Source organism: Meles meles, chromosome 11, assembly GCF_922984935.1.
Source record: "Meles meles chromosome 11, mMelMel3.1 paternal haplotype, whole genome shotgun sequence".
Lineage (NCBI taxonomy): Eukaryota > Metazoa > Chordata > Mammalia > Carnivora > Mustelidae > Meles > Meles meles.
In genome coordinates, this window is record NC_060076.1 from 9,557,537 (window position 1) to 9,572,550 (window position 15,014).

Consider the following 15,014-nt stretch of genomic DNA (forward strand, 5'->3'; position numbering starts at 1 on the left):
CTATCAAATAAATAAAATATTAAAAAAAAAAATAAATTTTAAGAAGGAGCCAAAGAGTGAGAGAGAGAAGGTTTGAAAGATGCAGGCAAAACGTAAGTCGGTCAGACTCAGCCCCTGCTCTAAAGGTCAGAGGGGTCATTACAGTTCCCCAGGCCTCTGCCACTGTGGGAGTGCTGGGGGAGCGATGCCAGCCTTTGCCACTTGAAGTACATCGACCTGAAGCCCCTACCAGCAGCTCAGAACTGGCGCTTACAGTGGAGACTGGGTCCGGAGGGGGTTTCAGCCTAGAAACCAGAGCATTGCGACCCTGACCTTTTTCCTCCAGGGTCTACAGAGAGGTACAGTTTTGCCTAGAAGAACACATGTTCCCACTTGTTTTCCCCAGGAATTCCAATAAGAGGTTTCCACTTCCTTCCAGGCCAGAGGAACCAGAAGAGATCCGACCCTGGAAACCCAGTTTTCAAATGTATCCATGCTGCAGCAGCTGTTACAATTTATAAATGTTTGTTTTCCTTCTTTCTTCAAGGTGGCAGAGAGTGTGGATTTGGGCTAAGATGCACTGATTTGTAAGAAGGCCATTTGGAATTACAGAGACAGCAAGGGGTTGGGAGCCCACCCCATAGGTTCGAATGTTATTTCTGCCACTTAAAATCTTGGACAATACAAATACAGATTACAGAGATCTTTTTTTTTTTTTTTAAGATTTTATTTATTTATTTGATAGAGATCACAAGTAGGCAGAGAGGCAGGCAGAGACAGAGAGAGGAGGAAGCAGGCTCTCCAATGAGCAGAGAGCCCAATGCGGGGCTCGATCCCAGGACCCTGAGATCATGACCTGAGCCAAAGGCAGAGGCTTTAACCCACTGAGCCACCCAGGCACCCCCAGATTACAGAGGTCTTAAAACTCAGTTTCCTCAAAAAACAAACCATTTCAAAGGTGGGCTAAGGACTAGAATAGACATTTCTCCAAAAGATACATGACATGAATGGCCAATAAGCACATGAAAAGATGTTCAACATCATTAGTCATCAAGAGAAATCAAAACCGCACCGAGGTACTACTCCATACCCATTAGGTTGGTTGGAAGGAAGGAAGGAAGGGAGAAAGGAAAGAGAGAGAAAAGAAAAGAAAAAATGTGATGATGCGGAGAAATTAGAGCCTTCGTGGAATCCTGGTGGGAATGTGAAACAGGGCGGTCAGGGCACAACACAGTTTGGCTCAGAAAGTTAAACATGAAGTTACCGTATCGTCGGCCTGTTCACCTTCTGTTTATATGCCCAGACGAATGGAAAGCAGAGCTTCAAATAGATACTTACACACCAGTGTTCATGGCACCACTGTTCCCGAGAGCCAAAGGGTAGAAACAACTCAAATGTCTGTCCACCTCCGGGTAAATGGATAAAATAGGGTAGATACGTAAACTGGAATATTATTCAGCCTTGAATGAAATTCTGGTACATAGTACACAACATGGATGAACCTTGAAAACCATGAGAAATGAAATAAGCCAGACACAAAAGGGCAAATACTATATGATTCCACTGATACTTGTCACCTAGAATAGGTAGGCTCGTAGTTACGGATAGTAAAGCAGAGGTTACCAGCAACTGGGAGAAGGGCAAAAGGGACGTTGATGTTTAGTGAGTACAGAAGGTCTGTCTGGGATGATGGGAAACTTCTGGAAATGGATAGTGGTGGAGGTTGTAGGACATTGTAAATGCACTTTATACAGCTTAAGTTTACACTTAATGCCTGAATGGTAAACTTTACCACAATTTTTTTTTTAAAGTGTTTCCTTCTCAATAAAATTAGAATTCTCCTCCTAAAAACTTTTTTTAAAAGGCATCCATGCCTCATCTAAAGGAATTGGAAAATAATACAAATCCTCAAAAGATGTTTTTCATAGCTCTATTGGTAAGACTGGAGATTTTATAAATACTGTAAATGCCCATGAGAGCATGAACCTTGGCACACATCCACTTGCTACTCATTGCAAAAGAATGCACCTTTGAAAAACATGGTTGTAGAGACTATGTAGCAACATGGAATGGCTATGGTAAAATGTTAACTAAAATGAAAAAAAGCCCCGGGGTGCCTGGGTGGCTCAGTGGGTTAAAGCCTCTGCCTACTTGTGATCTCCATCTGTCAAATAAATAAATAAAATCTTAAAAAAAAAAAAACCTAATTGTTTCCAAAAAAAAAGAAAAAAAGCCTAAATTTTGGTATACAGTCAGATTACAGCTATGTGAAAACAGACATGTGGGAATGACTAGAAGAGAGATTGGAAATCATTGTGCCAGGTGTTGTTATTCTGGGGGTAGAGTGTGGAGGTTTTCCCTCATGTCTAAGTTTATTATAACTTTAAAATAGATTTTATATATATATTTTTTAGTTGAAAAGCTAAAAAGGGAACATTTATTTTTGGCTTCCCTGGCAAGCGGTGACTCCTGGGGCATTTTAGACAAAGGCAGGCTGCAGGCTGCATTTGAAAAGCGCAGCTGGGGATGCCTGGGTGGCTCAGTGGCATCTGCCTTCAGCTGGGATCATGATCCCAGGGTCTTTGGATCGAGTCCTGCATCAGACTCCTGCTCAGCAGGGAGCTGAGAAGGGGGCTCCTTCAAACCGGAATCTCCAGTCCGTGTGCAGAGGAAATCTGGGAGCACTTGTAGCAGGTGGATAGAAGCTGCTGCCCCTTTGCTTACAGTGGCCCGTCAGGTGACATCAGCAGGTTCTTGGAACAGTCCCTGATCGTTTCCCCCAAATGACCAGAGGAAACTGTTTTTCCAGCACAGCTTCTTATGTAAGTTAAAACCCGTAACACAGAAGAGAAATTAGAGCACGAGAGTTCTAGTGTCTCCACTTCTGACAAGTAATTGATGTTCGGTGTTACATTCCATCTTTCTGTTTTCCTTTGGAAAGAATACGTCATGTAAATACATTTCTACATATCCAGATTTCCATTTCCGTGTTCAGAGGCAAATGTATAGTTGGGGTGTCTGCCCTGGGCATGTGACCAATGCTTAGATGCCCATTTTATGCCCCATTATATTCCATTTTATTCCCACAACAGTAAAAGCAAATCTGTTCAAAGGCGGATCAAATCTTCAAAATCAGGAGGATTTTCTCTTCAAATATCTATTGCATCACAGAATGACTGCCAGCACCGCTGAGCACCTACGGGGACAGTGTCTTGTTCAGGTCCCGCCGCTGGAACACAGCGTAGCTGGAATTTCATCCTCAGCCTGAATCCAGAGGGATCACGCTTTCCCCCTCTGCCTCAAAGGCCCTTGTCATGCCTTAGTTTCCAAATAGAATTTAACAATACAAGCAAAATCATTCAGACTAATTAGAATATTATATTTTGCGTTTTCTTTTCAAGCATACGGATACATAACTTTTTTCTCAACTGACATTTTTACAAAGACATTTCGCCTCTCTGGCTTCCCCCTCCCCCATGAAAACTTTGAATTTTGGAGGATAACCTGCCCGGCTCAGATTCCGTCTCACACCCCAGGACAGGTGCCCGGTAGGCTGCCGCTGGGGAGGCCATTTGCCCCCTCTTCCTCCCTTACGCACGGTGTGCCTGAGGCTAATAAAGTGTTTGGTAACAGACTTCCCTCACTCTGTTGTTGGCCTGTTCAGCTGGTGTTGAAATGCCAGCGATTCCTTCTTCCCTGCTTCCACCCCTGGTGGAAGCTAACCACGTAGCATGTATGACTCATGCTTATTGAAAGATTCGTTTCCAGCAAGAGGTCGACTAACTTGTTACACGTTCATATATAGGTTTGGGGCGAGGTGAAGTTACACAAGTGTGAATCCTGCTTATTTACTGTTACTCGGTCATAAAACAATCCCCAAGTCCTGCCAGTGTTCTCTTCTCTGCAGTTCTCAGGCCAGTCCCTTGCTTAGCCTCCTTTTTGCCTCTGTCCAGCTCAAATCTGCATACACTCCTACCTGGATGACTGTGCAGCTGGGCTCCCTGCCTCCTGGCCCTGGGGAGACAGGGGGAACCCCCAGAAGCACAGTTTGACCGTTTACTGCCCAGCTTTATGACCCTCGGACCCACTAGTGGCTCCGAGATTCCCATCCCTTTGTGCCCTGCCACGTGTCACCTGCTGGCCACCCACTGCACGTGACTCCGTCTGCTCAGATCCCCCCAGACACCTGCTGCCTCCTGCCCCTGTACATTGTCCCGACCCTACTGCATGCTTCTCCACCCCTGCCTTTACCCAGCTCACCCCCCGCCCATCCTCCTTTAAGACCGCTCCAATATCAGCTCTCCCAAGAAACTGCTCTCCCTTCCCTGCCTGGGCCGTCCACCTCCCCCCGCGGTCTCCACAGCAGCAACCTGCATTTTACACGCTCTTGGTGCCCACCGTTCTCAACTCAGTGCATGCCTCTGGCCCTTGCGTAAGCCTGCGCTGCTGGCAGGGCCTGGACGGAGTGAAACTGCCCTCCAGCCCCCAAGCCAAACAGATGCCGGGAATGCGTGCAGAGTCCTCACAGCAGAAACTCTGCTGGATTGTCCCCTGGCTCGGGTATGGGGGAAACCGTGGCCACTGATTTTAACCTGAGCTTATACCCCAGAGCTGTCCCTCGAAATTTCTCGCGCAGTGTACAAAAGGGCCGTGCACCGTCACTGTCTCACCATGCCTCGTCCCAGTCACGATCATCTGTGGCTCTGTAATCATCACGAAAGGGCTGCTTCCCTGAAGTTAAAGTCCAAGGCCTCCGGGTAACATTCTCAGGGTTCTCGTCTCTCAGTGACGTGAACGCTTTCCCTGGGAAGGGCTGGTAAAGCAGAGGCTTCAGAGAGAGGGTAAGTGGCGGACTCTCCGTCACTCCTTTGAGCTTCACTCCTCCTTGGGGTTCTGGAATGAGCACCAGGGACAGGCAGGGAACATGCGTGGCAAAAGACAGATGTCACCTGGCCCAAACAGGCGGGCTTTCAGGAGGTTTGACTTGGGATGTTTTCTTTTTTTCACGTGACCGTGGTGCAGACAAGCCGCAGGCCTCCCCGCCGTAAGCCCGTCAGTATGCTCCCTGGGTGGTGGGCTCCCAAGAGCACAGTTTCTAGAGGCTCCTAGGCCAGCTCAGACTGTCGCATGTGCGTTTAGATTTGGCTCTACCTAAAGAGTGCAGAAAAGGGTTTTAATAGCGTCTGAGTTGTTTGGGCAAAACAGGATCCGGCATCTCGAGCTTGGGCTTGGTTTTGTCAGTGACGAGTGAGAGCAGGTGGTATAGGCGGTCCATGAGATTCCCTTATCAGAGTGGTCAGTGAACCCTGAAGCTTCAGGTCTGCGGGCCTCCCTGAGACCTTCTGGTCCTTTTTAGCCGCAGGCCCTAGTGTCTGTGTCTGTCACGGCCAGGTGTCAGCAGAAAGGCCTCCTGGCGGGCGTGTCTCTCTCTGTCCTTCACAGCCCTGTGACCTTCATGGGTGTCTCTGCTTGGTTACAGCAGAGCCAACGAGATAAGGGCATTGTTCTTCTACACAGTGAGATCACCAGCAAGACTCTACTCTTCCCAAATGGGTCCTGTGAAAATAGAGGAACACACACACACACACACACACACGCACACACACACACACGCAGATCTGTTTATGTGAGATTCGGTTTCTTATCAGAAACAAGTAATTTACATATTAACAGGATGATTTGCTTCGGGCTAAGAATTCTGACATTTTAGTACCACAATTGAGAATCAGGCTAAATTTGTCAAGTGGCTGAAAGTAAGGTTTTTCAGAAATTATTAGCTAATTTTTTCATTATAGAATTTATAGTCACAATTAGTATATCATAATGATGTTTCCAGGATAAAATAGCAGCAGCTCAACTTTTCTGGCCACAAATGTACAACATATATCAGTTTATTTTGGGAGATCTGAAGAATTAGCTACTGTAAATAAAGTCCCCAAGAAGATTTCTCCGGGAAAGAGGTGAACTTACAGTAATATGGGTGATATATTATTAATTAATAACTATGACCAGTGCTGCTTCAATTAAAAGGAAAATGGATGAGAAGGCCTATTAGAAAGAATGTGCTTCATCTCCCCAGCCCTGAGGTCTACAGAGCAGACCAGGGAAGGCTGTTGCTGAGGCTGTCTGCAGGAGGGTGACACCCGCTGCTCCCGTCGGGGATCTTCGCTGAGCACTGACTGCGGGTCTCTCGGAAGCATTGCTCATCCGGTTGCCAGGAAGGGAAACCAACTTCAAAATAGCTTAAGGGAAAAAGAGGACTTTCTTGGAGAGCCACAGCCTCCCATAACTCAAGGACAGCACGTGCTGATGGGCGAGGGAAGGCTTCACTCGGGACTGAGACAAGCAGACATCTGCATCTGTTTGGAAGAGGGAATCTGATGGGCATGTCTGGTCCAGAGGACAGGCACGTGGCCCCTGCCTGCAGGTGTCAGGATACAGTAGACAGGTTTCTTTGACCAGCCACATATGGTATGGGAGGGTGCCTAGAAGTACAGCTATGAAGACTCACCCAAGGAGGTGCCAGGTGAGCTGAGTCACGCAAGATTGGCAGCCCTTTTCCGACAGGTCATGAAAGAGGACATCCCAGGCCTAGGTTGGTGGGAAGGTGCAGTGCCGTGGGCCAGCCTGTACATGGGAGTGAGAGGAAGCGAGAGGGGCAAGGCAGGAAGCAGTCCCAGAAATGACAAGGTTACTCTGAAGGCGGTGGGAAAGGCGCATGCAAGAATTTGGTTCTGGGAGAGATTTGTGTGCTCAGACACCTGCGGCCAGCCTGTACATGGGAGTGAGAGGAAGCGAGAGGGGCAAGGCAGGAAGCAGTCCCAGAAATGACAAGGTTACTCTGAAGGCGGTGGGAAAGGCGCATGCAAGAATTTGGTTCTGGGAGAGATTTGTGTGCTCAGACACCTGCGGTCCTTCCAGGGTAGAAACAACTGGAGGCCCAGGAGCAGCTTCCAGGCAGGGTCACAATACAGGACTCCCCACCCCACAGTAGCCAGGGAGGATTGTCCTTTGTCCTTACTGTCGTGCATTTATTTGGCTTCGAGTACAGGTATTTTATTTTTAGAGTAAAAATATGGAGTTCATTGGCCTTCTACCTTAAAAATCCACCTTTTCGGGGCGCCTGGGTGGCTCAGTGGGTTAAACCTCTGCCTTCAGCTCGGGTCGTGATCTCAGGGTCCTGGGATCGAGTCCCGCATCAGGCTTTCTGCTTGGCAGGGAGCTTGCTTCCTCCTCCTCTCTCTCTGCCTGCCTCTCTGCCTCCTTGTGATCTCTCTCTGTGAAATAAATAAAATCTTTAAAAAAAAAAAATCCACCTTTTCCACATACTCATCTAGAAGTAGTTCTGTAAAGCCTACCTAGTGTGGCATTGCCCTGAACACAGTCAGTGGAATGAGACCTAACAGCTGTTTTGATTTTTTTTTTTTTTAATTGTCCATTTTCTCCCCAGCCCGTGATGAGAATGACCTGCTCCAGGGACAGCTGGCCTCACCGCCTTCCCTCGCTCTCACTTGAACTGGAGTGCCCAGGGGAGAATTGGGGGGGCCTCCCCAAGGGGAACTCACCAGAACTCCCTCAACACTGCCTTTTCTCTCTCCGTCTCTCTCCAGGTCACGCAATATTTAAAGTCACGTATCTAAGCAATCATGACTATAAACACCTCTACTTTGAATCTGACGCTGCTACTGTCAATGAAATTGTGCTCAAGGTGAGTGTCCTCCGCAGGCCGGGCGCTGGGCGTGCAGTGGGCATGCAGGGCCGGGTCTCCGGCTGCCGGCGGCCCCCTCCTCCCAGCATGGACAAGGTTCCTGGGCCCAGTTTGTAGAGGACGAACTGCCTTCTGGTCACCCAGGTGGGGAGCACCCATACCCAGGGCCGCCCACAGGTCAGCTGCCCTTCTCCCACCTCAGCCAAAGCAAGGGCCCCTCTGGCTTCCCCCCTGGTCATTCGGATTCTTCGTGTACTTACCCCTTCCATGCACCGCGTATTCCTCCATTCCTTGTCAGGAGCTCCCTGAGGCTCCTGGAACGGACTCAGAGGAAATTGTTGTTATTGGGTGAAGACACTTAATGTACTCAGAATAATTTGAGCAACCTGTTCTGAACACATCCGTCTCTACGCTACACTTGTGTGTTACTGTGTCTCAGCAGTGCTCACTGAGCACCTTCGTGTGCTGGGCTTGCCCTGGGGCTGTTGCAGTGACAGACCCGTGCCCTGGTGCCAGAAAGCTCTTCCTCGGTCAGAGGAGACTAACATTAAGTTGTAGAGATCGTTAAACAGTCACAAAGGTCGCATGTAGATGTGAAAAAGATAAACTGACGGGGGATGGCGGGGCTCAGGGAGAGCTGAACCCTGAAGGATGGGTGGAAAAGCAGGTGAGGAAAGAGAACGCATCTCAGACAGCAGCAGCCTGTGAGGGGACGGTGAGGCAGGGCGAGCGCGTGGCGGGAGCAGAGCAGGGTGGGAAGGCCAGGTCGCACAGAGCCTTGCAAAGTGGGGCCAGGCCGAGAAAAGTTCCCCTGGGGCCTTGCTGGTTTGGGAGGCTTGGAGTGGGCCCCAAGACTGTGGGCCTCCTAGAAGTTCCCGGGTGCTGCCGGGCCGTGGTCTGTGCACTGTGCTCTGAATCGCCCTGGACGAGTGGTTCTCAGACTCTTCCAAACGGAGAATCCTTTCTCCCAGCCGAGTCTTGCGCAGACAGAGCAGATAGAAAGCAGATAGAACCCACCACGCTGCATGTGTTGGCAGAGCGGGACTCACTGGCAGAGGGGCTCCCCGGCCTGTGGCTGTCGCACTCCAGTTCGTCCCATCCCCTCAGGGCCTCGGTGTCTCCACCTGTAAAATGGGGATCGTAGTGGGTGTGCTGCCCCACCCAGAACGCAGATAAATGAGGTAGGGTAAAACTACCCAGATGAGTGTTCTTTCTTCTCTTGAGAGTAAAAGCCAATCGAATAATAATAGTGGAAGTAGCTAAGCCAGGGGCGCCTGGGACGCTCAGTTGGTTAAGCATTCAGGTCTGGATTTCAGCTCTGGTCATGGTCTCAGGGTCCTGGGACCGAGCCCCACGTGGGGCTCCCTGCTCAGCATGGAGTCTGCTTCCCCTCTCCTTCTGCTGCCACTCCACCTGCTTGTGTTCTCTCTGTGGCTTTCTTTAAGATAAAATAAAATTTCTTAAAAAGTAGCTCAAGGATTGCAGAGTACAGGACCCGAGCTAAGCACTTTATACCCTCTTCCACGGAACCTTCGTGGTTCTGCGAGACAGTAGTGGAAAATCGTCCCCATCTCCTAGATGAAAACTGAGACTTAGAAAGAAAGAAACTTAGCTAGGACCATGACTGACAGAACTGGACCTGACCCTAGGTTTGGCAGCTTCCAGAACTTGTGCTCCTGACCCCCTGGATGTGTGTACCCTTAGGGAGCTGAATGACAGGTTTCAACTGAATTATTTTGCAAAGACTTTTGGAGGCCAAGTCCTTATGGCTACAAAAGATTTCCAAAAGTAGTAGATGCAATGAAAAGGATGAAGGCACTAAGGGGACAGCTGGGACCAGAGCCCCCCTCAGACCAGGCCATAGGGACAGAGGGCCTGCCTCCAGTACTTGAAACCAGCAAGCCAAGAGTTACTTGCCAGATTGCCACCAGACAGCACAGGGAACTTGTTCAGTGTTTGAGGACCAGGTAAAGAAATATTCCATTACCCCATCAGGGGCTGGCCTCTTTTTTATAGCCAGCATTAAAATATTCAAGACTTGAGAAGGATTCTAGTAAAATTATAATCCTGTATTTGACATCAAAATAATTTTCACAACAGCAGATTGATGACAGAAACACAGGTTTATGACTTCAGTACGAGGCTCCGCAGGAGCAAGTGCAGAGAAATCATTTCACGGGACCAAATGCTCCCTCGAAGCAGATGCTTTGCCGCAAAATCCCTGAGGCCTATCGCCTCCCCCGAAATGTCTGTTTTCATATGACAATGTTTGTAGAAATACTGCATCATGCTCGAGACTCCAGGAGAGTCACAGCGTGCGGGGCCTGATTTACTTAGAGAGCTAATGGTCATGATCCTGATGGAAGATTAAATTTCACTTTTTCTGTCTCTGATTTTTATAGCAATTTAAATACTTAGCCTTCTGTGCCATCCCCACAGTGTCTGAGCTTTGCACCAATACCGAGGGACTGAGGCCCCAGCCCTGTGTTCCAGAGTGTGGCAGAAATGTTCCCACCAGAGGCTCTCCCAGGAGTCAGTCTTAGACTCAAATAATGCAGGGGGCGGTTCTAGAATTCAGGAGTTTGACCAAAACAAGAGCTTTAGGCGGAAACGGAGGAAGATAAGGGCCAGAGGCCGATGTCCAAGAAACTGTTATGAACAGGCAACTCTCCATTGAGTGGTTTTATCCCATCGCGATTTTCCCCCACGTAGAAATGTTAATAACGTCTCCCATTTATTGAACGCCAATTGCATACAAGACATCTTTTTTTTTTTAAAGATTTTATTTATTATGCATTTGACAGACAGAGATCACAAGTAGGCAGAGAGGCAGGCAGAGTGAGAGGAAGGGAAGCAGGCTCACTGCCAAGCAGAAAGCCCGATGCGGGGCTCGATCCCAAGACCCTGGGATCATGACCCGAGCCGACGGCAGAGGCTTTAACCCACTGAGCCACCCAGGCGCCCGCATACAAGACATCTTACGTAACTCTTTGGTCTTCGCTATTGGCCTGCAGAGCGTAGACATTATTATCGCTGTTCCATAGATGAGGGGAAGAGACCCACGGCCGCAGAGTGCGCGAGGGTGGTCCAACCCCAGCCCTGAGGAACCCCTTCCACCCCGAGCCATCGGTGAGCTAAGCCATGTGTGATCCCTAATTCTGCAGGCTTCGAGATGAATCTCGGAGGAATCATTGGTCTCTTCAAATTGGGTTCTTCTTGTGATCGAGTGATGGAGGCTGTGGCTTTATTGACCGTGAAAACTCCCTATATTTTTATGCCTTAAGCTGTAAAATGCATTGAAAGTGAAACACTCTGTAGTGCATAAAATTGTGCAAGTTTTAAGCCACAGCATATTGACCAGCTAATGGCGGACCAAAGGGCGCTTTTATCTTTTGATTATTACATTAATCTTCCATTAAAATTATCTATGTGATTATCACAAAGCACGGAAGATAATAAATTTAGGAGATAGTTGGCTAGTTAAGGATCATTTTTAAATGCTTTCGTCAAGTTATATGTGCCAAAGATACACTGAAAACACTAGGTTGGCTGAGCGTGCAAACAATATAATCCAAAGATGGCTCTTATTAAGAATGATAAAACCTCTTATTTCCATACATTGTCTGTAGTGTCCCGAGTCGTCAGCCCGGCCCCGCCGTCCTCATGATTTATTGCACTCAGCTGGTAACTTGGCGAGGCAGCGGGCCAAGCATGTCAGGCCTTCTGTACTCACACACCAGCCTTTAACACCTGCTGCTGGCAGCTATCAGAGCAGAAAGTTTGGAGGGGACTCAGTGTCGGGGCTCGGCCCACGGGAGGCACGCCGTCCCGCCCGCCTCCCCTGCACACCCTCGGCTTCTTCCTCAGAGGCAGCAGGGGCCGCTCCCGCTCCAGGTGTGGGCCGCGCGGCCCTCGGGGCTGAACCAGGCGGTGGCAGGTCTGTGGAGTCAAAAATATTCAGGTTGCTGGTGGTAACGTGCAGGTACTTGAGAGCAAAGAGAAAGGTGTTTGCTATGAAAAGCACCAGCCAGAGGCTGGCAGGGGCGGAGGGAGCGAAGGTATCTGAGGGGTGAGGGGGCGGGAGCACCTGGGGAGGCCTGGGGAGCTACCAGTACGCCAGTCAGGGGGCACCCCGGTGCGGACACTTACTAGCTCTGTGGCCTTGAGTGAAGGACTGTACCATTCTCTGCCTTGATTTTCTCATCTGCACAATGGGATGATAGTGGCACCTGTCCCACAAGGCTGTTGCGAAGGTTCCCTGAGTTAGTCCCTGGAAAGCACTCCAGGGGCGCTGCTGCCACCGCGCCTTCCGGCCAGGGGTTCCGGCTCTACGCTGGGCCCCGGTCCAGTCCCAGCACCGCCGCCCTTCCCTGGCCCTGCCCGCCCCCACCTGGACTGGGCACGAAGCAGTTAAGCTCCCCAGATGCACCCCCTCCTTGCTGCCTATCCTTGCTGTGCTGGGATGCGTGCTGGTTCGCCCCTGCCCCTGCCCCTGGTACACCCCAAACTCCTACTATTTATTTCTCAAAACCCAGATCGCTCATTCCTCTGCAAGATTTTCCTGCCCTATACGTCCCTGATACTTATCTCCTCCATCCTGCTCCTTCTGTCTGGTGTCCTGCCTGTCATGCTGTTAGATACCCAGTAGGCAGGGAGCTCTTTGGACCAGGGACCAAGTCTTACTTTGCCCTCTGTCTCTTGAACCAAGCCTGCAGCCAGGCTCAGACCCAGTGGGCGCTACAGTGACTGTGTGCTGCTGCGGCTGCTGGGGCTGCTGCCCGGGAACGGCCCGGCTGCGCGCTCTGCACAGAGACCTTCACAGCTTTGACCCTGACCTCTGGGTGATCCTGGTCAGCTCAGCCCTCCTCCCTGACCTTCATTCCTTCTTACCAGCTGCGCGCTGGCAGGCAGGGTGCTCTTGGGCAGTAGATGAAAGCCCGTAGTCGGAAGCTCTGTACCTACCAGGGGGAGGCTGAAAATAGAGCCTTGGTTCGGCTGGCTTTTCATCCCTGCGGTGCCTTGTCTTCCAGACGAGGAAAGGGGGGGCTCGGGGGAGTCATGTGCAGGCCCAGGACTGCGCAGCAGGTGAGGAGCCGAACCAGGAAGCCTGGCACATGGCCTTCTGGGAGCCAGCGTGTGCTGAGGCAGGGACACAGGCTGCAGAATCAGGAACCCCCCCGCCCACCCCTGCTCCCAACAGGACTGAGAGGCCGGGACCAGCCGCTGGTCCTCTCCAGACCTCCATTCTCCTGTCGTGAAGTGAGCTCCATCCCAGCCCGCCAGGTTGCTGTGACAACCGGGCTCCACACGCAAGAGAGCACCCGGCCCTGGGGTTCCCAGCGCAGGTCAGGGCCCTTCCCCTCTGGGCCCTGAGCGAACAAGTGGCTGCCGAGTGACCGGGCTGTGTCCTCTTGCTTTCTAGGTTAACTACATCCTGGAATCACGAGCAAGCACTGCCCGGGCTGACTATTTTGCTCAAAAACAAAGAAAACTGAACAGACGTACAAGCTTCAGCTTCCAGAAGGAGAAGAAATCAGGGCAGCAGTGACACTGGCCTCCAGCCCCAATCTGTCACCGTAGCTCGGAGCCTGCCTGCCAGGGCCAGGTGGCCCTAGAGCCCACCCTGTGTCCTGCAGTCCTCGGGGCAGGCCAGTCCCTGGCTCACAGGCACAAGGCCAGGGGGCTCTTGGGGGAATGGAGCTGGGGACATCCCCACGGGACTGACGCCTGAGTGGCAGTGGCTTTGGTGAGCAGTGCCGGGGCCCGATGACCCAGCCGGCCCCACAGCCGTCTTCCCTGCCTGACGGCCCTGCCTGAGGATGTACAGAGCCATGCCCAGACATTTCCTTGCAACTTGATCAAATTTCTTAAAACAACCGAAGAACAAAATTGTGCATTTCTTTTTTTTTCCTTTTAATAAACAGGTGTACTCTTTATCATGGTTGGTATGACGGGCCGTTCTTTGGGGCAAAGGATTGATCATGTCATTCTCTTTAAACCTGTTCCCGTATTGAACAGGCAGATTGGAAAAGCTATGGCTCGATTTCCCAGAAGAAATGTTTAGAGCTTAGTCAATAGTTTTAACTATGCCGTTTGTTTAAATGAGTGCATTGCTTTGAGGATAGTATCTTACTAAAGTTAGGATGGGGGGGGCCTGGTAGTGTGTGCCCCAGGCTTCCCCTTCAGAAGCCACCTCTCTTCAGCTCGTCCGGGCACCTCTTGGTTTCAGAGATGCGGGACTGCAGGTCCGGCACCCGGTGCTGGGAGAGTGGGGTGACGGCTGGTCTTCGGGTCACACTGAGCTCCCAGCCAGAAGTGGGCTTTTCCATTTCTTAAATAGCAAGTGTATGTTTCAGCTAGCCATTAGACCTGCATGTGGGGTTTTCTGGGATTGGAAACGTCTCTGCTTTACTGACTCAGAAGGGCCCTCGCGCCCCCTTCTTCCTCTCCATACAGTGCCTGCCTCCTCGTCTGAGCAGGCTGCAAGCTGCTGTTTCTCCCTCTGCCGGAGGGGTCGGGGTTGGGGGGACGGCGAGCAGAGGGGGCGGGCAGAGGGGCGCCTGCTCCTGCGGGGTCCGACTGACTGCTCGCTGACACCACACCTCTGGCCACACCAGATGCCTCTGCGGTCCTCACCAGCCTCTCCACGGTCCCTCCCAGGGGGACATCCTCTCGTGCTGTCCCCGGCCAGGGTCGAGGACCAGACGTTTCACCGAGGACCAGCATTTCAAACAACTTTTTAAATTGTGGTACAAGAAGAGATGTGCCGAAAACAGCATCTCGAAGTCGAGTGTGTCTCTTTGCACTGGGGGCATTTTAATGAATTCCTCTTTCATTCTGATCTTTGTTCAGCCAACAGAAGCATCCTTTTCTAACGTCTTCCATTCCCACCTACCCCAGAAACGAAAGAAATATGATTTGTAGCTCGCTATCTATCTGTATTTGAATTTTTAGCAATTTTATATTTAGATATCTTTGAAAAATGTAAATGACTAATTTGGTCATTAAATCTTGTGACATATTCAATATTAAAATGATATTAAAATATAAGTCATATAAATATCATCTTTCGTGTATTGCTTTGAATTCTTGAAGTCTTGAATCCATTACCCTGACTTGTGAGTCTGCAGTGAATGGCTCTGGATAGCGGCATTTGCTGGCGGTTCTGGTGGTACCGGAGTCCCTGAAATGCACTGCGGGCCCCCTTAAGTACCGAGCGAGACAGGCTGACCCTCTTCACTCAGGGGCGACCCTGAAATCTTCACTTCCCTCGAGTACAGAGTCAACACCATTGTGTTGTGACATACGGCTCGCCCGCAGTTGACTA

General features: G+C 50.4%; 1 protein-coding gene across 7 annotated transcripts in view; it reads left to right on the forward strand.

The window, feature by feature from the left end:
* Positions 1-14,752, forward strand: part of MAPKAP1 (MAPK associated protein 1) — a 249,295-nt gene extending 234,543 nt beyond the window's left edge. For all 7 annotated transcript variants that reach the window (XM_046022726.1, XM_046022730.1, XM_046022729.1 and 4 more), the window contains 2 exons: positions 7,590-7,687; positions 13,110-14,752. In XM_046022726.1, the coding sequence (XP_045878682.1) occupies positions 7,590-7,687; positions 13,110-13,235 (224 nt within the window). In that variant the 3' untranslated portion in view covers positions 13,236-14,752. The remainder of the gene's footprint in view (positions 1-7,589; positions 7,688-13,109) is intronic.
* The last annotated feature ends 262 nt before the right edge of the window (positions 14,753-15,014 follow it).